The sequence below is a fragment of the Marmota flaviventris genome, chromosome 16, assembly GCF_047511675.1.
Source record: "Marmota flaviventris isolate mMarFla1 chromosome 16, mMarFla1.hap1, whole genome shotgun sequence".
Taxonomy (NCBI): Eukaryota; Metazoa; Chordata; class Mammalia; order Rodentia; family Sciuridae; genus Marmota; species Marmota flaviventris.
The window spans coordinates 7,494,268-7,518,047 of NC_092513.1; the positions used below are offsets into that span (position 1 = coordinate 7,494,268).

Consider the following 23,780-nt stretch of genomic DNA (forward strand, 5'->3'; position numbering starts at 1 on the left):
CCCTCACCTTGATCCTTTGGTTGGTAAGCCCCTATTTAACTCTTCAAGATCCAACTCAAATATCACCACTCTGTCATCTGCACACATGCAAAAGTAGTGAGGTTCTAATAATGGGGAAAAGATCATAGGGCTAGGCTCTCAGTCTGCCCTTATAGTTGATGTGACCTTGGATCACATAAATTTAAGGTTGATTCTTTGAGGAGAGATTGCTGGATCAACACTTAGGAAAATGTTACATAATTTCTTTGTGTTGAATATAATAAGTAGGACTTAATAATGTGCAGAATACTTTTCTGTCTTTTAAGTTTCTTCTTTTGCCAAGTAAGAGTGGAAATACTGTGTTGACATCCCTTCTATAGGGAAGCTGAAAAGGATGCCATCTAAAATGCAAAGCATTTTACCAGTTTAATTTTGTTGGTGTTGCTCTGGCGGTTTGTTATAATTTCTGCCTTCCTCCATTTGTTGATACAGAACACAGGGCACAGTGGAAAAAATCAACCTTGGGATCCAAATACTAATCCTCACATCCCACCCGTCCCTGGCCCCTTCTTCCTTATACAGCTTCTTTTTTTCTCTCGGATTCTCCTATTTCCTTCTCCACCCCTCCTTTTCTGGCTTACTGTTTGTACCTGGATTTAGGTATCCTGGAGCATTGCACGGATTTGCTGGTACGTTTTACAGGTAGAGTCATTTAATAATGGACGAGGTGGGGCAAGGAAGCAAAAATGCAAAAACCACTCTGTATTCTAACTCGTGATGTTCTGGGAACGGAACATTCAGATGGGCTGGGTCTTAAACGAACCCTTGGCTGGGGGAGCGGGCGGGCAGAGGATTAGGTTTCTGCCCGGGCTACCGGTCCCGCGTCTGAGCCCGCGCTCGGAGGCCGGAACTCCTGGAAGGAGGTCAGACGGGGCGTGTCCGGAACTCCGTACAGGAGCACGTTCGAGCAAGGACTACAACTCCCGACGTGCACAGCGGCCAGAGCTGGTTCTCCCCCTGTTTAGCCCCTTCATTCTTATGACAGAGACTACTGTCTAGGGATTGCGGGGGGTTGATTATAAAAAAAAGCAGTAAGCTTCTCTGGCAGTGCGGACATCGAGACCACATCCCGGAACGCCCCTAACTTTTCGAGTGGCTGGCGCATGCGTTACGGAACTCACTGTCTCACGGGGCCGTGTTTCTGGGGGACATTGATCGCAGCCGGACTCCGTGGCGCGGCGGTTTAATTCTCCGGTGGCTGCAGACTGAGAAAAGGCGATGGTCTTGAGCGGGCTCATCAGGAAACTCGGTAACCGTTCCCCTTCGCCGGGGCCGCCTGGTCGTGGCAGGTCACGCCGCATCGGCGGCGGAGGAAGGCTGCTTCTTGTGCGGGTTTCGCCGGGCAGCCCCGGGGACCCTCCGCGGTGCGCAGCCCCAGCGCGCCGGGGGCCTGCTCCGAAGCCGCGGCTCCTCTGCTCCGTCACCGGCCCCCGGCCCGGGCGAACGGCTCGGCCCTGGAGCAAGGCCGGGGTGGGTGGGCGTCCCTGCGCGGTCGCTCGGTGAGGCCGTTTTGTGCTGTGCTGCTTTGACAGGTCACCAGCTGGCCGAGATCCGGGAGCGCGCGCTCCGGAGCATAATCTGCAAGGTGGAGCACAACTTAATCGGCTATGCGGATCTGATCCAGGAGCGGCTGCTTTTCCTCCGCCTGCTGGAGTGGTTCAACTTCCCCTCGGTTCCCATGAAAGAAGACGTGCTGAGCCTGCTGAGCAGACTGGTCAAGGTGAGTTCCTTTTGAAAGAGAGAACAACCAGACGAGTGAGTGTTTCTTAGTCATCTAGTTGTAGCATTTATTGGAAGTTCAGAAACTGGGCTTTACAGCAATTCTTAAAACCACCAGAGACGTTGGGTTTTAATTAATCTCTACCTGTGTTGCCCATTCCCCTTTTCTCTTACTTGGGGTGTTGTTTCTAACATTGCCTCTTAACTGTGTTCAGACACAGAACCAGAACTACTCTGAGTTCTGGTACGTTCTTGTCTTCTGCAACCATGTTTGGAGGATAATTGGTCATTGTATTTTTTTACTATTTCTGATTTTCGGTGTTAACATTAGATGTGTCAGTATTAAAGAGAGCACATTTTAAAACGATATTACAGACCATGTTTAATAAATAGCAAGTTTATTAAGTTGCTTTCTCATGTCTAGTTTTTAGATTTATGTTCCCATGCCTACCTCAAGAATAGTTAGTTGTCAGGGTGAAAATGTCAAAATGTAAGTTTAGCCTTTCATACTTTTAATCCACCACCTGTATGTTGGTGGGGGATTCTTATTTGGCATTTTAATGACTGACTTGAAATAAGAGAGGATAATAAGGGGTCAGTGCAGAAAAATAACCTATTAAATAAATGAACAGTTGGAATTAATAGTGTGTATTTCTGGTGCTCAGTGTTTTGGCTCATCTTTTTTTTTTTATATTTTATTTTTTTTTAGTTTTAGGTGGACACAATCTTTATTTTATTTTTATGTGGTGCTGAGAATCGAACCCAGTGCCTCACACATGCTAGGCAAGCTCACTACCACTTGAGCCACATCCTCAGCACCTTGGCCCCTCTTTCATAACTGTTACAGACAGTTTTATGTAAGTCCTGTAAAGTTATGTCCTATTAAAGGAAGTTGTTTACTTTAGAGCACAACAAAGCAAGATTTGTTTTTCAAAAAAAGGAGTATCAGATACACCAAATCAATTTTGTTTTGGTTGCTGTAAGACAAAAAGTTTAGAGAGTTTCAAATTTATAGTTATTCTCAAGGTTGTCCCTCTTTTTATTCAGTATCCCCCTGCAGTCCAGCATCTGGTTGACCTTGGTGCAGTAGAGTTCTTCTCTAAGCTTCGCCCTAATGTGGAGCCAAATCTGCAGACTGAAATCGATGGCATTCTGGATGGACTCTTTGTTCTTCTTTCAGAAGCTCCTGTACTGTATTCTGCCTCTCATCAGACCAATCAAACTGGTAATGCTTTGTAATAAATTATATGGAATCTGTTAAAATAAGTGTATTGGTTATCATGGTAAATTTTAAGAAAGAGAGTATTAAACTTAAAAAAGTTTCCTCTTACCCTTCCCAAATTTAATTTTTTTTTTTTTTTTTTTTGCTGCTTGCATGATTGATCTCCATCCTTCAGTCCCTCTACTGTTATTCAGAAAAGGATACATTTGTATTTCTTGCTGTTTTGGTCAGGCCAGAAAGATGCCACTGACTTTGTTTTTCTGAGAGTAATTTGACATATTATTTCTTTAACAATAATAATACTTTTTTTTTTTTGTGGTGCTGGGGAGTGAACGTAGGCTTGTAGCATGCTAGGCAAGCGCTCTATAACTGAGCTGCATCCTCTGCTTCACAACACATTTTTATTGAGCATTAATTAGTATATGTCAGACATTATTTTAAGTGCTTTATTCTAGGCATTTTTGGACAATATTCTTTATATTAATGGTATTTGTCCTACCTCATGAGTTTGTATGGAGACCAATTAAAATGACATAATGCAAGTATTTCATAGGCTGCAATGTACAGTGTTATACCGGCTAAAATCAGAGAGGTAAGCCTCTGCTGTGTGGTCTTGGCTCCTTCCAAGCTTCAGTTTCTCATCAAAAAATTGGGATAATAAGGAAGAACATATTTTTCATAGAATTGTTGTGAGGAATAAGACCTAGCATACATTGTTAGCTGCTATTGTGTGTTCTTGTGGTACATGATTTTAGTGCCCAGTATAGTGCCTTACACATGGAAAACATTTGAATTGATTGAAGGAAAAAAATGCTAATGTGATTTATGTGAGTGAGTAGTAAAAGTATTTTAAAAATAGTTTTGATTGCTTAATCTGTTAGACCATATTTTTGTCTAACAGATGGTAATTGCACTACTCCTACTGTTTCAACTGCTGATGCTGTTCTTAAAAGCAACATTAGCAGTTACTATTTATTGAGTGTTATTATGGGGCACTGAATGAATTGATTTAAACAGATTGTCTCACTGAACTTTAAAGTAGTCCTTTAATTGAGAAGCTATTAGTCTAATTTTATAGGTGAGAATAAAAATGAAAAGTAACTTGCCCCAAATTACTGTTTTCTAATCTAAGGCAGAGCCAGAATTCTAATTTTGCTTTATTTGGCTTCAAATCTTGATTGATTGCTATTTTACATTTTCTGAGCTATCACAAAGTAAAATCTTAAATTGTGAATTTTAATATCATTAGTTGCAGGTGAGATTAGAGGAATGGTTGAGGGCTAATTTTTAATTATCTGTATTAACAGTAACTACTGTATTAATTGGAAATACTGGCATGAGCAGTTCAAACACAGAATTTAGTTTTAGACTTTTTTTTTTTAAAGAGAGAGAGAGAGAGAGAGAGAGAGAGAAAATTTTAATATTTATTTTTTAGTTTTCGGCGGACACAACATCTTTGTTTGTATGTGGTGCTGAGGATCGAACCCAGGCCGCATGCACGCCAGGCAAGCGCGCTACCGCTTGAGCCACATCCCTAGCCCCTAGTTTTAGACTTTTACTCATTGTCATTCTCATTTTCATTGATCACATATGATTGAGTTTCAGAAGTATTGAAAATAATGATTGACTCCTTTGTTTTTGATGACCCTTTTAAAGTTGTTAATGAAAATTGATGAGATTAGGAACTATAAAAATTGGAGTAGAAGAGTGGGTAGACTAAGAAGCATAGGTGGGCTGTCCTTGAATACTTTGTGGCAGACTTTTTGCATAATTGTGGATATTTGCATTCTAACAGTTATTTGTATTTGCTTGACAGTAAATGAAAGAGGGAGGAAAAAGCCTTCAATTGGAAATTGGTTGAACAGTTTTTTTTTTTTTTTCTCTTCAGAAATTCTACTCAAAGAAAAAACAAGATTGTTTTAGTTTTTAAAATGGTTCAAAAGAAGAAAACTTTCATACTTAAACAGAGGAAATTTTACTTTTAGCAACTAATGACTCAATAACATAGAATATACATATATATATATATTTTTTCTTTTTAGAAATGTCACAACAACCTGAAATCTTAATAGGATATTTCCCCCAAGACAAAAGTAATTTCCAGCAGACGGAAGTGCCTGTGCCACCAGTGGGTATGTGTGTACCCTTGACCTGAAAAAGAAGAAACCAGTGTGGGCTTCCTCATTGCTAGGAAGACATATCATGGTCCAACTTGAATGTTTCGGTACAAGCTAAATGTTTCAGTTGCTTTGAATTAGTTCATAATATAGACCTTGCTGGTGAAATTTCATGTTGTTATAACTGCATTGGAGCAGCTGTGTAGGTGGGTGGAAATGGTGTCTGTGGAACACATCCTTTGTCAGGCAGTGCCCATGCACTGTGCTTGTGTCGTCTTATTCTCTAGCTCACTGAATGGTGCAGGATCATCTTAGTTCTTTTTTAACCACTTGTCAACATTAAGTTAACTAGAGATTAAACAGTTTTGTTTTAGAGCTGTCTCCCTGGAATCTCAGGGAATCTCATTTCCAGGTCTTTTTTGTGTCAGGCTGTATTTAGTCTTGTTTCTGCTCATGTGCCACCTTTTTAAAGAGACTTCCTGATGATTCTAGTCAGTGATCATTTTCTTCCTATTTTGTTTTTCTTCCTAACACATTTTATGCTCTGAAGTTATGTTTTTACCTTGTCTCCCTCATTATAAACTTAGTGATAGCTGTGAACACTGCTTTATCCCAGGGGTCTAAAACAGTGCTAAAATATATTAGATATATTCACTGTGTCTGAAATATATCCATTGTATTTCGTTAAGGTATATCCAAATTAACATGGAGTCACAGTGAAATGTATTATTAGTATTCCCATTTTACTGATGAAGACACTAAGCTTGAAAAGATTAAAAACTTTGTCCTAAGTGATGTAGGAAATCGTTAAATTAGCAGGTACTTAACATTTTATTGCTTTCATAGTTGAAATAAAAAGGTTGTGTTCCAGAAAAGCTGATATCCAGCTTTTTGGTGACAATGTTGAAGCCTTGTTTCTAAAACACTTTCTTGGAAACTGACAGGTTGAAGCATAAGAAGAACAGAAAACTTGCTGTAAAATACTTTCTTTATATTTCCTTTAGGATAAGTTTTGTTAGACTTGTAGGGAACTTTGTTTTTGAGGTAAGATGGTATTTCTTTATGGCTACAATGCTTTATTGAGTGACCATGAAAGACATTTGAAGAGTATGGGTATCTCCAGAACTGGTGAGCAGGAGTGTTTTAAGTAAAACCGGTGAAAACTTGAAGGCCAGTTAAGATTAATGCTTATGTGAATTCCATTTTGTCTGGATTGACAGGATGGCTTATTTTGGACATATCTTGATGTGTGTAGTATAAGCATGTCCTTCCTTTAACCTGCCTGTCACTATTTTCTTAGAAAGTGACCCTGCTTTTTATATTAGCAACTTTCAAAAGAAGTTACTGGGCTGTGTTTTAGAATTTAATAATGCAGTTTATTTTAATCAGCTTTTTTTGCTGCTGTGACCAAAAGACCTGACAAGAACAATTTTAGAAGAGGAAAAGTTTATTTTGGGGCTCACAGTTTCAGAGATCTCATTCTATAGATGTCTGGCTCCATTGCTCTGGGCTCAAGGTGAGGCAGAACATCATGGCAGAAAAGTGTGGTGGAGGATAGTATCTCAGGACATGGCCACGAGGAAGCAGAGAGAGATTAAACTTGGCTCACCAGGGACAAAATATGTACCTCACAGGCACACCCCCAATGATCCACATCTTCAGCCACACCCTACCTGCCTACAGTTACCACCCAGTTAATTCCTATCAATAGATTAAATGCACTTACTGGGTTAAGGCTCTCGTAACCCCATCATTTCACCTCTAAACTTTCTTGCATTGCCTCACACACGAACTTTTGGGGCACCCGTCGGTCATTTGCGAACCATAACACTTATTTATGTTTAATGATTCTGTGTTCTTTTTAAAGCATTTGTCAGAAAGATTTGCAATTTGGAAAGGCTTTGTAGCTGCTATTTTTCAGTGTTGCCTCCTTAACTTATACAACATAAGATCTATTAAAAAATAATTTGGGAGTAGCTTAAAACTGTTGATTTCACAAATTTACTTTAATCCTATTTGAGCTCTGATACTTGGTTTCCAGCCTTTACCATCTTAGAGGTTTAAACATTTAACACCAGATAGGATATTAGGACATGACTACATATAGTATACAATTATGTTTATATTTTTGTAATTTCTGTAGGTAAAAGTTTTCTCCGAATGCCAGATCCTTTTATGATAAATCAAGCTCAATGTTCTGATCAGCCACAGGGTAAAATAGAAAATTTAATTGAAACTTTTTTTGGGGGGAGGGATACCAGGGATTGAACTCAGGGGCACCCAACCATTGAGCCACATTCCCAGACCTATTTTGTATTTTATTTAGAGACAGGGTCTCACTGAGTTGCTTAGCGCCTCACCTTTGCAGAGGCTGGCTTTGAACTTGCGATCTTCCTGTCTCAGCCTCCTGAGCCACTGGGATTACAGGTGTGCTCAACTGTGCCTGGCCTAATTAAAACTAAATGTCATTCAATGTCAGTTTGTGGGTAATTTATTCTTTTAATTCTCATTTTAATGAGTTCTGTTTAAATTATGGAGAGCTCTGTTATTTCTCCTGTGAGAAAAGACATATGCAGCTGGCCTTGTTTGAAGTGTTTTAGACTGCTGGAAGACAAAGTCTTTATTTTGGGACTCTTTTAAGGTGACTCTGCTATATTTTATTACTTTGCATCTTTAGTTTTGTTATTCCATTAACAGTAAGCCAGACTGTGAAGTGTTTGAAGTTTTCTACGTTTCCTTGGCTACCCCTGACCACAACAGACAGGCATGTTCTCTCGTCTAATGAAAGGTACAGTGTCTGATGTATTTCTCTGATTTTTGTTGGTTCATAGCCATTAAATCTGACAGTTATTACTATATACTTTCAGCTAAAAATTTATTAAGTTGTGTGAAAAATAGCAGTGATTGTATGATTTTCTGTATTTTAAAAAGCAAGCCAGAAAATTCCCATTTGTTTTTAGTCAATCTACATATTCAGATTGTTTCTCCCTCCCCCTCCCTCTCCCCTTCCCCCACCCCCCTCTCATCTCTGTCTCTCTTTAGGTACTGGTGTTTGAACCCCGGGGTAATTTGCCATGAGTCACAGCCTCAGTCCTTTTTATTATTTTGAGAATGGGTCTCCTTAGGTTTCTGATGCTGGCGTGGAACTTGCGCTCTTCCTGCCTCAGATTCCTGAGTTGCTGGGATTATAATCCTGGGACACTGTGTGGGGCCCAGTTCTTTTTTGTGGTTAGAATTTTAAATAGCCCTTCATAACATATTTTTTAACCAGCTGCTTTGGCCTTTCCTTCTGCCCCTGATTAATACATGAAATGGAAAAATTAGACATAAATTTATTCTATTTGGTAGAACATATTTCAAAATACCAGCTTCATTAGGAGAAAAATTTACCATGTTGAGAAGGCTGGGTACTACTGATCTAATGTTATGGATATTCATTATTGCCTTCAAAAGTAGATCACTAAAATATAGAAGTTTGAAGCATTTTAATGTCCAGATTCATTTGGTGTGATTTCATTGAATGCAGCAATAAAGGAGTTGTCTGCGTTTTTTTGGGTATGAATCTGGAAAATAAAGAAAAACATGCAGTTAGAGTTGGGGCTTGATACACGTGGACTGGATTCAGGGAAAGGGGTTTGATTTCTTAGGGTGGAAGGTGAATAATTGCTACATCCCTAGTGGGTAGGAGTTGAGGGCAGGACCTATATGGAATAAGAAGTGTGTCCATTCCTTTTTTAAGTAGAGCAGAGAATACCACTAAGGTAACTAGTTCCTAGAATTTACCTCTGTACTGTTTTTCTCTTAAGTTATTTAAATTTTATTGAATTCCTTGACTTTTGACCTCATTGATTCATTTTGTAGCTTTATGGTTGTCTTTGGATATATGATTGTTAACGTGACGTAGTTCCTGCTCTTGAGGAGAGTGTATATTAAAGAATACAAAGTCAACAAGCAATTATTTTATCACAAAATGTAGGCATATGGAAGAAGCACCTCCTCAGAGTTGTTTTATTGACCAGAGAAAAGATCTGGGAAGACTTCCCAGGGGAATGGATATCTCGGCTGAGATCTAAAGGATTGTTGGGAGAGTCACTGTGCCTTTTGGTATCTAGAGTTTGGTGTAGATGAACTGGTTTTAAAAAATGAATACTCTATTTCGTAGCTCTTTAAGAAGTAGTAACCAAACTTTGATCTGGAATACCTGTGAACTATTGAAGGATGTTATCATGCAAGATTTCCCTGCCGAGATTTTCCTTCAGAGGCCAAAAATTGTTCAGGTGAGTACCTTCTGTAATCGTTTGATAGAGAACTTTTTGCAGTAAAACAAATTTTGCAGAGGAGTCGTCTGGGAAGGAAATTTGTACTAATGTATTTTAAAAAATGAAGTATTTTGCTATTTAAGCTTCTTATTCTCTAACTTATTGGGATAGTTACAGTTTTCCCCACAGGTAGAAGTCTCATTTGGCACTTGCAGTGGTATTCAGCCACCTTGAATTACCACTTATGGGTCATCTAAAGAGGAGAATAAACATTGAAAATTAAGGTTGAGCAGCAGTAAATTTATTTATTTTGAGTATCACTATGTCCCAGGCGCAATGCTGTATGCTAGACAAACACATCTGCAGTGAAGAGTATTGACAGGCTCTTTTCTTTTGACTAGCTTCTTGCTTTTCTAGCAGAGAGAGAGGGGGAAAGAGAGGTCCAGGGTGGAGATTGTGACATACAAACAGCATCTCCTAGTACTTTAAGTCCTCACTCCACACTCAGGCTGAAAAGTACTTTGAATGGCGACTAGGAACTCATTCTGTCACAACTGGCAGATGGTCACAGAGAAAAAGTTGTTAATTGCCAAGACGTGGTAAAGTGATTCAATTGTTTGAGATGAATAGGACTCGCTGTGGTTTTTGAAAAGTTCTGTGTGTGAGCCAGGCATTGTGCACTTCCCTATAATCCTAGCTGCTGAAGAGGCTGAAGCAGTAGGATTGCAAGTTCGAGGCCAGCCTGGGAAACTTAGACCCCATTTCAAAATGAAAAGAAATGATGAAATGAAATGAAAAAGTAAAAGGCTGGGAATGTAGCTCAGTGGTAGAGTGCTTGTCTAGCATGTGAAAGACCCTGTGTTAAATCCCAGTACTGGGGGTTGTGGGGGATAGTTCTATGTAATGTGATATCCTGAATGGGGGATAATTGTTTTTATTTTAACTTAGAATTGATACTTCACAGATTTTAGAAATAAGAAACACTATTTTAAAAAAATTTATTACCTTATTTTGATCTTTCTGCACTTTGGTAAGTCATATTTGCCCATAATTGTTTGTTTTACAAATATTTGGCGATTTATTTAGTTCCTTTGATTAGTCACCTACTCTTAAGCTCCATATCCTTCTTGGAAGTTAAGTACTTTGCTTGATTAATCATTTTCTCGACTATTTCAGAACCTTTTGTCTCTATTGAAACTGGCCTTTGGAGGAGATGGAAAACATCGCTTGGCATTACAGGCGGTGTCTTGTCTGCAGCAGCTGTGCATATATTTAAGAAATAGACTTAACTTTCACCGAGACCCACATTTTTTCTCTAACAAACAAGGTATTTGTGTTTATGTATTCACTATCCACTGATGATACTTGCAGATTTTTCTGAGCACTGTTGACTATACTTTAGGGTGTACTTGTATACATTTCACAGCATAAACTCCCACTTCTAAATGTCACCAAATCTATGAGTAGAAATTGGGTGAATGACAGAGCTACCATGAGATCCCGTGCTTTTTATTTTCCCCTTTAATAAGAGGCATTTGCAAAGTGTTTTTCTGAAAATGGCTATTCATTTGGGAAATTTGAACAGGTTATATATTGTGTTAACAAATTCTTTGGTTTGAAAAATATTGGTTTGTATTTTATCAAAACTATTTTTTTGCAATTTGTGACGTAGTCGGAGTTTATGATGGCAATGCCAGACTTTTCAGAGAAAAAGTGCCACCTTATGACCAAATAGAGTACTGTATTGGTCTTGATAAAACAGTATCTACAACTTACTTCTGTATGCTTACACAGTATAGATTGAAAATTGAACATTAGATTACAGCCATTTCTCATCATGTCTGACATAAATCTCTATTTTATTGGGAGTTTCACTGACTTTGCTCTTTGAATATTTATGCTTTGCATTGGCTTTATTATAGATTTGGTATGTTTAGGGTCACTCTTGAGGTACCACTTTCTGCAAGTGAGTGACAACAGAGAGCTTCTGGGTATCCCATACCTAATTAGAAAGGGATTTTTCATGTTTGGTAAAATAGGTGATGTCAATGAAGATTTATCAGTGTATTAAATAAATATTTATTTGTCATCTACTGTGTGCCAGCTGGTATTCCAGACTCTGGGAAATTATAGCATTGAACAAACAGTAAAAGTCCTTGTCCTCATGACTTGTATTTTATACAACAGGAGAAAGATATAAATATGTAGGTTTGGTTCAGGTAACTTCTTAAGCCCTCTAAGGAAGGGCTAGTGTGACAGAACACGACCAGGGATACATAGCTTACTCTGTTGATTGATTTGACTTTGCAGTACAGGATCTGAGCCAGGGCCTCACCACTGAATCACATCCCCACCTCATAGCTGACTGTGGATAGGATGGTCAGAGGTGGCAACCTGAGGGTGACAAGAAATCCTCCACTTGAGGGGAAAGAGTATTCCAGGGAAGGTCAGGGACCTCAAGACAGTGGTGAGCATGCTGTGCTTGATTAAAAGAAATAAGACCTGTGAGCTGGGGGTATATAGCTCACGAGGAAGAGTGCTTGCCTTGAGTGCACCAGGAACTGGGTTCAATCCCCAGCACCACCAAAGAAAAAAAAAAAAAAAAAGAGAGAGAGAGAGAGAGAGAGAGAGAGAGAGAAATAAGACCTATGAGAGTGGAATGTAGTGGACTGGCAGGATGGGAGTAAGGTGCCATCAAAGAGGGAATTAGGGGCTGGAGTATGTTGGGGGATGTACTTCTTAGTAAGGATTTTTATGTTTCTCTGAAGTATAGTAAGAAGTTCTTGGAGAGTTGTTATTTTTTTCCCTTATAAATGCCCTTTTTATTATGGGTTATGTATATTTTTGTCACATAAAAATGCATTGTAGCCATTTTTAAGTGTACAGTGCAGTGGCATTATGTTCACATCATGCAGTCATCACCTCTGTTTCTAAACCTTTTTCATTATTCTAAACAGAAACTCCATAATCATTAAGTGGTAACGCTTTATTTCCTCTTTCTTCAGTCCCCTGGTAAGCTCTAATCTTTCTCTGAATTTGTCTGTTCTAGGTGCCTCATATTCATGAGGTCACACAGTAGTTATCTTTTGTGTCTGGGTTATTGTGCTTATAATATTTTTAAGCTTTGTCTACACTGTACCATGTATCAGAGTTTCATTACTTCTTGTGGCTGAATAATATTTTATTGTATGCATATTCTACATTTTGTTTATTCATCTCAATGGACACATGGTTGTGTCTATCTTTTGGCTATTGCAAGCACTGCTTCAGTGAACGCTGACATGCAAGTATCTGTTTGAGTCCTTGTTTTTAGTTCATTTGGAAATGTGTTGAGGAGTGAGATTGCTGGATCATAAGCAAACAATTCTTTTGTTAGCTTTTTGAGGAACCATCAACGTATTTTTCACAACACTTGTACAATTTTACATTCCCACCAGCAATCTGTGAAGCTTCCAATGTAGGGAATTTCTTCACTAACACTTGTTATTTCTTTCTTTTTTAAAAACTCATAACCGTTCCGGTACATATGAAGTGGTATGTCATTGTGGTTTTATTGTTTTTTTTTTTTTGGTACCAGATTGAACCTAAGGGGGCTTTACTATGGAGCTACATCCCCACTCCTTTTCATTTTTTATTTTGAGTCAGGGTTTGCCAAGTTGTTGAGGCTGGCATTGAACATGTGATCCTCCTACCTCATCTTCCTGAGTTGCTGGGATTTACAGACGTGTACCACTGTGCCTGGCATCTTTGTGGTTTGCTTTGCATTTCCCAAAACTAATGATAATTATTTCCCTACTGACTTTCATGTACTTACCATTCATTTTTATATCTTCTTTGGGGACTGTCTACTAAAAGTCCTTTGCCCATTTTTCAGTTGGGTTGTTTGTTTCTTTACTGTTGAGTTTTAGGAGTTATTTGTGCATTCTAAATATTAAGCCCTTATCTGATACATTTTTTTGTAAGAAAAATTTGTTTCCCATCCTATAGCCTGTTTGTTTTGTTTTTCTGTATTTGGGGGTTGAACCTAGGACCTCACACATTCTAGGAGAATACTTTATCACGAGCTGTATCCCTAGCCTTGCCTTTATATTTTCCTGATAATGTCCTTCTATGCACTGAAGTTTTTAATTTTTATGAGGTTCAATTTACATTTTTTTGTGGTTTGTGTCTTTTATGTGCCAAATCCAAAGTCATGAAGATTTATATTTTTTGTTAAGAGCATAATGGTTTTTATATTTAGATTTTTGATCCATTTTGATTTAATTTTGTATATGGTTTGAGGTAGGGGTTCTCAGAGTTTTCAGCACTGATGTACATGATCAAGTATCTTTCTTCTTGGTGGTCTCTAACACTGTGACTTCCAGTGACTAGAATGTTCCATATAATCAGACTAGTTGGATAAAAACCTGTAATTGCTAAATGAATACATGCAGAAAAGTTTGATCTTTACTTTTATTTTTACCCCATGGAAGCATTTCTACTTTTTAATTTTGTTATTTGTTTTGAAGAATTATACATATACTACATAATCAGAAATCTGTTTCTACCAAGGGATAAACTTATTTTAAAATTTATTTTCCCAGACATAATTTCCCAAAACTCTTCCTTGTCTTATTGTCATGAAGTAAGAGTTATTCATCATTCCCCGAACCCATCCCCGGGAAGCAGCAGCCCTCGGCCTTCTGTGGTGGGGCGCACAGGCCAACGGCCCAGAGGAGATGGCCAGGACTGGGATGCAGTGTCCTCCAGGTGACTGGTGGTTGTGTTCATGGGAAATTAGAAAAAGCTTAGTTAATGTGTGTGTGCTTTAATTTCAGAGGGAGATAATTAGTCTTCTCTGTCTTCTTTTTTGAATGTTATCCCAGGTGTACTTTTCTCATATTTTTTACATCAGGATCTACATTAAAAATAAATAAATAAATATTATGTTGAAACTAAGCACTTGGTACACAAACATATGCCCTGTGTATTTGTGTGCACCCGAACAGCATGTTCACAAAATAGTATCTCTGTTCTACACATTGAACTATGTTTTCTATTTGTTTATGTTTCCTTAAAAAAGAAATGATGAGCTGGGTATGGTTCTGCATGCTTGTAGTCCCAGCTGCTTGGGAGACTGCAAGTTTGAGGCCAGCATGGTCAACTTAGTGAAACTCTGTCTCAAAATAAAACATTAAGAATAAAGGCAAGGGATATAGTTCAGAGGTATAGACCCAGGGTTCAATCCTCAATACTGTAAAACCCCAGAAATCCACCAAGTTTTACCAGCTTTGAAAAGAATATGATCTAATTTAAAAAGTGTGGCTTTGAATGACAGGTACATTTTTGTTATTTTTAAACACATTCTTGTAAGTCCCATCATAATTTAAATGCAATAGTGTTTACTAAAGGAGTGACTGGAGAATTTTTTATTAAACAAGGACTCTTCATTTATAGTATCTTATTTATTGTTTGTATAAATACAGGTTGCTCATATTATCATGTTTGCCTAAAGGAGTTGACTTAGCGTTTGTATATTGCCTTATCCTAGACTATACACAACACTAATCTCTTCTTTAGCGTCATTCCAAAAAGTGTTTAATGACATGCATATGTATCTTTTGACCTGAGTATCATCTTGTGCTGCTGCTGCTTCTGGGGGCAAGTGAATGGATACAGGTCTGTACGTGCATAAGGTATCCGGCCACATGCTTTGCACACCTGCCCTCCTTTAGTCACCTTCATAGCAGTCTTATAGTAGAGTTGCTGTCATCATCATTGTCATCATCATCATTATCATGTTTTTCAGGAAACCCTGAGCTCTGGAGGTAGAGAGCATAGTAGTTGGTAAAGAGCTGAGCTGAGAATGCGTCATACGATAGGAGAGCCTGTGCTTTTAGTTCTTATGTGATAGATGGTTGATAAGTCTGATCCTTAACCTTTCTACCACATTCTGGTGCATTCCGTGCCTAGACATTTTTACTCCTGAGTGAACAACTTCCTCACAAGTCTTCCAGAGATTGATAGAAGTCCGGTCCACTTCTGTATTTTGGGATGCTTAGAATCTTAAAATTGAAGAAATGAAAAAACAAGTATAAAATTTGGGGAGTCTTAAATGTTAAATAGCATTTGTGTATCTCTGTGATTAAGCTTCACATCAAAAGTAAAAATTTTGAGACCCGAGTTAAGAATTCTTCAGTAAAGAAAGCCAAGGAAGATGAGATGTTCCATTTTTTGGATGCATTTTCAAAATCATTATATAATGTTGAATGTACTAAATAAAGTAATCCATTCCCATGAAGTTTTTCTGGAAATATTCTTTAGTTGCTATCATTGGCTTATATAGAATGTTTGGTAAAAATCACAGAATATCTATGAAACTATATGAACTATTTAGTTTGGCCTTTGCAAATTGATTATATAAGAGCTTTGCTGTAAATCTGCTTGTTTTCTTTTAGAAATTGTGGGTTATTATTAGTGTTGATTGTCACTATACAAATGTTGACATGTTTCAAGATAGTTTTGAAAAACAAAATATAAATGTGTTTTTGGCTTCATGTATAACTTTCATTTTTTATTCTTATTTTGTGGCACTGGGGATCAAACAGAGCTTTCCATGTGCTAGGCAAGTGCTCTCTACCACTGAGCTATATCCCCATCTCCTTCATGTATAATTTTAAGTCCTCTTTATGGAATTTAATCTTGGGAACTTGTCAGGATTTTTACATATCTTACCTGAACTGTTGCATAAAGCAATATAGTCTTGACCAGTGTGAGGCTTCTTAACATGAAGGGCAGCAGGTAGACAGTAAATCTGCTTGAGGGTTGTTGCCATATTTAAGGTTATGGTTTGTTTGCTTTACAGCGGAAGTAATAGTCATGCTCACATAAACTCTAGGATATCTATCCTTTCACCTTTGGATATGGGACACATAGATCTTCCAGAACTAGAAACTGAAGACACATTGGAACTACAATTCCAGCAGCTGAGTCTTCCCCAGTTCTGTGTCTTCATTCTGGAATCAGCAGTTCCCCTCTTAAAAACAGGTTAGTTGTTTTTAAAAATCCTACCTCTTATGTTTTGTGTTTGTTTTCTATTTTTTTCCAGGATTTTTTTTTTTTTTTCCTTTTTGTATGTCAGGGTCTTTAGAATATATTTTTGCTTATTTTTTTGTTTGAATTCCTAAGAATTTAATAAGGTCTTTATTATGTTTTAATTCAATGTGGATGGCATGGAGTGCTAAGCAGATAGTGTATCCTTTTCCACTTACGTGTTTTTATTGGCACAGGCTCCACATTTGTATTTAAATGTAAGCACACACAATAAAATAGCCCTGGAAAAAGAGAAAGTATACTGCACAAATAGATCAGAATAAAAACATCTAGCTTTTGTTCTTCAGATACTTTCTGAGTTATTGTTCATGCCTCCTATTTGTTTCTTACAGGCCACGAACCATTAAAAACAAAATCCCCAAATTGGACTCTTCTTACCTTTCAAAAAAAAAATCCACAAATATTCTGGGGTTACATTTTTGCTCAAAAGTTTTAGGTATTCTTTTACTAAAGAGTGGTAACAACAGCAAAACAGCATGACTGATGTTTGAGTCTAGTAACAAAGCACATGTATTGGGTCCCCTCTAAGTTCAGCTGTTGTACTTGGTTTCACGTGCATTGTTTCTCACTTTTCTCACACCAATCCATTTCTTCCTCCCAGTAGTGGTAGTTACCATTTTACCTAACTTTTTCAAATGAGGAAACAAGTTTAGAATGATTACAGACTTCCCTGAAGTCAGATAGCTAAATGCAGGGCTTGGCTCAAGGTTCTTCTGGGTTCAGAACACTTCAGCCTTTGTGAGGGAAAGAAGGCTTTGGAAGCAGTAATGATTTTATTTTCTTCCCCTCTAAATCTGTATGTTTTTAGTAATTGATGAACTTGTCAGGATAGGAACACGAGCAAGTTTTGCCCTTCTTATTTTATACTGTTAAAGTAAAAAGCATCCTGTGTTAATGGTTCTTTAAGACCTTTGGCCAATTTTTGCCTGCTTGAGGTGATGGAGAGGAAAGTAGGAGGAAGGTTTATATTTGGATAGCATTGAAATCTTTGATAATGAAGAAAACTGTCTGCTCCTGCCTCTCATTGAATAAATAACTACTTTAAGGAGTTGACTACATGTTGACTCCTATGCTTATAATGTGAAATGAAGGAATATCTGAACTTTGGCATTATAATGTGTTTGTATTTATCTGCCTGGCATACTGGAAGAACAGTTTTAGACTTAACTATTTTGCATTTAACCTTTTGTTAATTTGCTGTAAAAAGTCACATTGATAATTATAAAGCTATATCTTGGTACATAAATTTTCTAAATGTTCTTTTGCCCTTTTGTGGTAAATTATTGCATAACTTTTAATGGTGCAATATGAGAAGAGGTTTCTAAAAGAACTTGCTCCAGCTGTTTTAATGAAAAAATTAACTTACAGCCTTATGATCTAGTAGTTTGTTTATTCATTGGAAGTTAACCTTTTGGATGTGGAAAAGGAATGTCTTATCTTAAAGCTTATTTCACATAGAATCTTGCAAAGTGGTTTTTTTTTTTTAATGTTTTTCTGACTCTCTGGAGAAAGGAAATTGTCCTGGTGAGTGTTACTTTGACAATATAGTTTCTTTTGGAACTTTTTTGGAGTTTAAGTGGGATTAGATGGAATATCTTAAAGTTTCTTCAGCAGACATCTGCATGGACATTATTCCTTTAGTTGTTCCAGTTCAAACATAGCTTCTCATGTAATTCCTGTGTGAAAAGTACTATCGATGACAAAACCTCTTCTTTCTAATACTAGCTAGAAATTATTAGAATGCATCTTCTAAACTTGCTTGGTACTGTGCCATGTACTGTGTAACGTGGATAGTCTCTGAATTTGAAAAATTGTTTTAACCTATCTCACAGTTTTTCTGCTAGATTGTTGCTGCTTTCTTCTTATCTTTTAAACTATTATGAGCATATTTGATTTGTTTGGCCAAGAAATACTCTAAGGGGAGAGTACGGAAGGTCCTGGGAAAGGAGAGTCGTCAAATTATGTTGTATACATTACAAGTCTGGCGTGATGCATCCCACTTTTTGTATAATTTTAATGCAGCAATAAAAAAAAAGAAGTGTTATGATTGGAACAGAATTCTTTGGTGGTGGTTATAGATTGTTACTTCCTTTTTCATCTCTGTTAAGAATTCTAAAACAATTTTTAAAAAGGCAGGAAGGAATTTGGGGGCATGTCTAACTAGAAAATTCAACTAATTATTTGAAAATAAGAAAACTTTTCCCTTCTTTCCTTTCTCTTTGTATTCCTAGGCAGTAGACAAATGATAATGAGAGTTCTAGAATTGCTTGCAGAGGATATGATACTTATTGGTGAAGCAATTTCAGCTGATATCTGGGATGACAACAGCCTTTTTGCTATAAATATGGTAAGAAATCATGTTTTGTTTGGGATATGGGTAATAGTATTTTATTTGACTTTTGGTCTTTGAAGCTGGTTTCATTTGTCTTTGGAAGTTCATACTTTTATTTCTGACACAGAAATAAAATTAGGCTTATTTTATCCCCATTCTTGAATAGGTCATTTCTCCAGAGGTTTTGGTTATTTTTAATAGGGAAAGGTCTATCAAGACTAATAATGGGTCTTTGGGAGTGTTTATAGCTACAGTGATATCATTCTTCCCTCTCAGTAACAAAACTAGGAAATGTATGATTTAAAAAATCTTGAGTTCATATTGCTGTTTTTCTGATTTTAAATTTGTATTTCTTATACTTTTGATTGTAGAAAGTCTTAGACCCTATATAAAACAAATTGCTTAGTTAGAACCTTTAGTATACATAAAACATTGTTTTAGAATAGCAATATTAATATCACTGTGAACAACTCTAATAAAGTTCAAGATTTTCTAGCAGTTTTTTTGACTTAGACTAATCTCAATATGTTACTGTCAAAATACTGTACTTCAAAGTCACATAAAAGAATTCTTTCTCTGTTATAATATCAACATTGAGTTGTTTCAATTTGTTTCCACTTTTGGAAATTTTCTCTTCATAAAAATGTAGCTCAGTGATGTCTCCCTGACTTTCTGTTCCCTTTAAGGTTTTTTTTTTTTTTTTTGTCTAATGGTAACTATTTGAATTGTATTTTCTGGTTCATCCTCTCTATTTTTTTCTTAGTTATTAGCAGATATAAGCAAAAAAAGCATGTAGAGTTTTACCAACTTTGTATATCTTACATTAAAGGTAGAATATTATATACACTTGTTTTTATAACTTAAAAATGCATAGTGTGTGCATGAGGTAGAAGGTACAGAAGTCATTCTGTGTCTGAATGTTGAGATCTTCTTTATTCTTTCCTTATAGGTTGCAGATGCTTCAGTGTGTGCATTGATCTGTTGGTGATGATCATAATTGCTAGTACAAATCATGAGTGATGTATAATTACTTATGTCACTTCATGCTTGCACAAGTGTGTCTCTGAGGAGGATTTAAGTGAGATTACTGTTCCAGAAAGTAAATATATTTTTAATTGTAGCCACTGTCAAGTTCCCTGTGTACTTGCACCATTTCTTTCACCCACCAGCAGCATCCTAGAAGGAGCTATCTAGAGTGTAAAACCAGATGTCAGGTTTTTGCCATTCTGATGAGATATTGCCTGTCAGTGTAGTAGGTTAATTGTGAGCATCATTTTGGTAATCTTAAGAGTCATTTGCCTTCTCTTTGCCTGTAAACTCTTCACACTTTTATCTGTTCTCTCTTGGGTCATTGGTTTTTGTTCTTTTTCTCAATTTCTAATAGATTAGAAACATTGAACTGTCTGAAGTATGTTGCAATTTTTTGTTCCTGTTTAGGTGATAGGGTGGTGGTAAGGTAAGGTATTTTTAAAAAAATGTTTGTGACTTTACTAATGATCTTCTGTCATGTAAAATCTTTATTCACTCACTTGTTTATTTTTATGTAACTTTACTTCTAAGTATTTTTTTCTTTTTAATGCCATTGTGAATGAACTATTTTAAAAATTTTATTGTTTGGATTGTTCATTCCTAGTATATTGAAATTCGGTTGGATTTTGTATATTGATTTTTTATCCTGTGGTCTTGGTGGGCATGTTAGTTCTTGTAGTTGTTGTTTGTTTTAGGATTTTCTATCTATAGCATCGTGTTACCCATGAATGAAAAACAGATTTAGGATCAGGTTACTGTGATAAAGACATCTTTATTGTTCCTGCCCAATTTGGATGCCCTGCAATGATTTATGTCACCCCGTTGTCTTGTTGGAACCTTGGTACCATGTGAATGTGTGATCTCTGAGAGGAGGCATTCTGTATTTCACTATTAAATGTGATACTAGTTCTACAAAAGTAGAGTTTTGTAGATGCCTCTGTAAAGTTGAGGAAGTTTTCTGTATTCCTAGTTTGTTGTTTTATCATGAAGTGTTGGATTTGTCATAGTTTTCTGTGTCTGTTGAGATGATCACTTAGTTTTTTGAGTAGCAGAAGTCCTTAATTTTGATAAGGTTCCACTTTTTAGTTTCTTCTATTATGGATCATGCTTATGATGTTGTAGTAAGAGATTTTTGCCTGATCTGTGGTACAAAGACTTCTTTCCTATGTTTTCTTTTAGAACTATTATGGTTTTGAGTTTTAATTTTTTTCTATTTCCATGATTAATGTTGAGTCAAGTTGGCTTATCTGTAAGTTTTCAGGGACTTAAAGGTATAGTTACTCACAGGGTAAATTCAGTCTTCAATAACCATTCAAGGTGTACAGAGATCAGAAAGTTGCCTTGATTCTTGCTGTTTGTATTTCAGTAAGAGTGATGATTTTGGAGATTATGGCATTATATTTAATGTATTTTTTTGTAATAAGTGTTTTGGTAGGTAATGTTTTGCATGAGTAGCCAACATACACAGTAGCTTTAGGACTATTGTAATACAAGATAATATTTTAGAGATCTTGGACTGCCAGAATATGTGTTTATGTAAGTGGAAACCATATATATTTTGAAATTTCAATATATCAAAAATCCTTTACTATTTTATATCTTTTATTTTGAAATTATCTGGTGGTACTCTTGCCTTCCTTGAAGAATTGATATGCTGGGTAATGTTAGGTCTATCTTTCTGTCCATGCCTTTACTCCTTTCTTTCTTTTACTTACCTTGTCAAGGATGTAAGTTTGGTAGTCATAAAAATATATATTGACTATTATAATTACAAAATTTCCTTTCAAAATTTTGTTATTTTGATCTAGGTCTGTCTATATTTAGTCAAACTTTGTTACAGGCTATTTCAAATCCTTGTGAATAGATGTCAGAAGATAGTAAGTAAAATAAAATGCAGATAATACAGATGTTTGCTGGGCACAGTGGGCATACCTGTGATCTTAGTGACTCAGGAGGCTGAGGCAGGAGGATTGCAAGTTTGAGGCCAGCCTCAGCAATTTAGTCAGACCCTAAGTAACTTGGCAAAACCCTGTCTCAAATAAAATCATGAAAACGTGTGAGGATGTGGCTCAGAGGTAAAGTACTTCTGGGCTCAATCCCCAGTACCAAAACCAAACCAAACCAAAATAAAACAAAATCCAGATGTTTACCTAATACCAGTACTTATGTGAATCAAGTCAGCCTTCTCTCAGTATAATATAAAATACCTGAGGTAATGAACTTAAAAAGAGAAAAAGGATTATTTGGTCTCAGTTTTGGAGGTTCCAGTCAAAGATTGGGCAGACTCATTGCTTTGGGCCTGTGGTGGCTCTACCAGATGGCATTGGTGGGGAGTGTGTAATAGGAGACAAAAAAGGAAGAGGAAAGGCCTGGGGTCCCACAGTCCTCCTTGAGGGCATGCCCCTTATGACCTGGGACCTCCCACTAGGCCCCACCTCCTCAAGTTCCACGCACCTCCTGATGGCACCACCCTGGGGACCAAACTTTCAACACTTAGACCTTTGGGGACGTTCAGTATCCAAACTGCAGCATCCTGTGTGAAAAAATCCAGAGCTTTATTATTTTTTTCAGTTACACAAACCTTTGAGAAGAGAAGTTGTGCGTTTTACAGTGGATATTGTATATTTTCAAGCCTTTCGGTTTCTGATAGTAGTCCTTAATCTTGATTTTTCTTTAGTCTTTAAGGTTATCACACTATTTTGCAGTACTTTTAGGAGATTTTCACATATTGAAGGTTTTCGGCAAGTGAGTTTTTCCTGAGAAGTGTGAGGAATGCTTTATCAGTTGCTTCTTAAATTAACTTAAAATTTCTTGGCCAGAACATTTATCTGTAAAAGTTAGTCATTTACTTTTAACTTTTGGCTGCTGATCTTTTGTGATTCAATGAATTATTTTTACTTTAAAGGTTAAATCTGTTGTATAAGTGCCAATTGGTATGTTAGAAATGCTAAATTAAACATTGCTACTTGAAATTATATTTCATTTACTTGTTTAAAAAGGATAAATGCCTCTTGAGGGAGGAATCTCTCTCCTTTGGATATATATTTAAAGAAATAAAATTTCTTAATGTCCCTGCTTCTGCCAGTGTTAAGAGGAAAGAAGCAGTATTTTTTCCTAAGGCATCAAAGGGATAAAAAATGGGGCTGGGGAACGTGGTCAGTGGTGGAGCACTTTCATAGCATGTTTGAGGCCTGGGTTCAATCCCCAGCACTGAAAAAAAAAATCTGTTGTTATTAATTCAGAAATTAAATACCTGAGGATATATAATCAGGTTTCTAGGTATTTCCAGATAGTTGGGTTATGTTTGTACTCTATGATTGAGTTCACTTCAATGTAGTAAAATAATTTTCCTCTCTAAAATTAAATATTTTTATTTCACTTGAAGTAAATAAGAGAAAGAGATCTTTTCACTAGAATTAATTTTGTTTAAATATAAAACTTGCTAATGAACACTTTAAAACATTACATTGGCCCAGGGTATGTGCTGTCCGCTCCCTGGCCTGAAGTCAGGCTGGTTTCCTTGTTCCCTTGGCGCTCCTCGTTCACAGGAGTAAGGAGCCGGCCGGGCCTCATTTCGGATGGCCCCAGACTCCTGGATTGTCCTCTATTCAATTTTGCATTTATTCTCTGTCACTTGTCATTGCAGTGTCATTGACACAAAGCCTTTTCTTCTTCTTCCTCTTTGTTTAAAAATATTTGTTTATTTTTTAGTTGTAGTTGGACACAATACCTTTATTTCACTTATTTATTTTTATGTGGTGCTGAGGGTCTCGCACATGCGAGGCGAGCGCTCTACCACTGAGCCACACAACCCCAGCCCACCTTTTCTTCTTTCTGATGCCTCATTGCTTCTAAATTCCCAGCTGACCTGCTGTGAGCTGATTTTTTCTTCTTCTTAGTTTTCAGTTGATTTCCTGTTTTCCTTTTTGTGCACTTTATTTCAGTGGAAAATCAAGAACAATAATCCTAGC

General features: G+C 37.0%; 1 protein-coding gene across 5 annotated transcripts in view; it reads left to right on the forward strand.

Moving 5' to 3' along the window:
- Window positions 1–1,217: 1,217 nt before the first annotated feature.
- Rttn (rotatin) overlaps window positions 1,218–23,780 on the forward strand; it is a 157,452-nt gene continuing 134,889 nt past the window's right edge. For 2 of the 5 annotated variants that reach the window (XM_027935354.2, XM_071602643.1), the window contains exons 1-10: window positions 1,218–1,288; window positions 1,572–1,759; window positions 2,806–2,983; window positions 5,023–5,112; window positions 7,795–7,885; window positions 9,260–9,374; window positions 10,533–10,683; window positions 13,940–14,105; window positions 16,201–16,382; window positions 18,680–18,795. In XM_027935354.2, the coding sequence (XP_027791155.2) occupies window positions 1,258–1,288; window positions 1,572–1,759; window positions 2,806–2,983; window positions 5,023–5,112; window positions 7,795–7,885; window positions 9,260–9,374; window positions 10,533–10,683; window positions 13,940–14,105; window positions 16,201–16,382; window positions 18,680–18,795 (1,308 nt within the window). In that variant the 5' untranslated portion in view covers window positions 1,218–1,257. Of the gene's footprint in view, window positions 1,289–1,354; window positions 1,404–1,571; window positions 1,760–2,805; window positions 2,984–5,022; window positions 5,113–7,166; window positions 7,310–7,794; window positions 7,886–9,259; window positions 9,375–10,532; window positions 10,684–13,939; window positions 14,106–16,200; window positions 16,383–18,679; window positions 18,796–23,780 lie in introns of those variants that run through there. The other 3 variants (XM_071602641.1, XM_071602640.1, XM_071602642.1) reach the window with 3 other exon arrangements.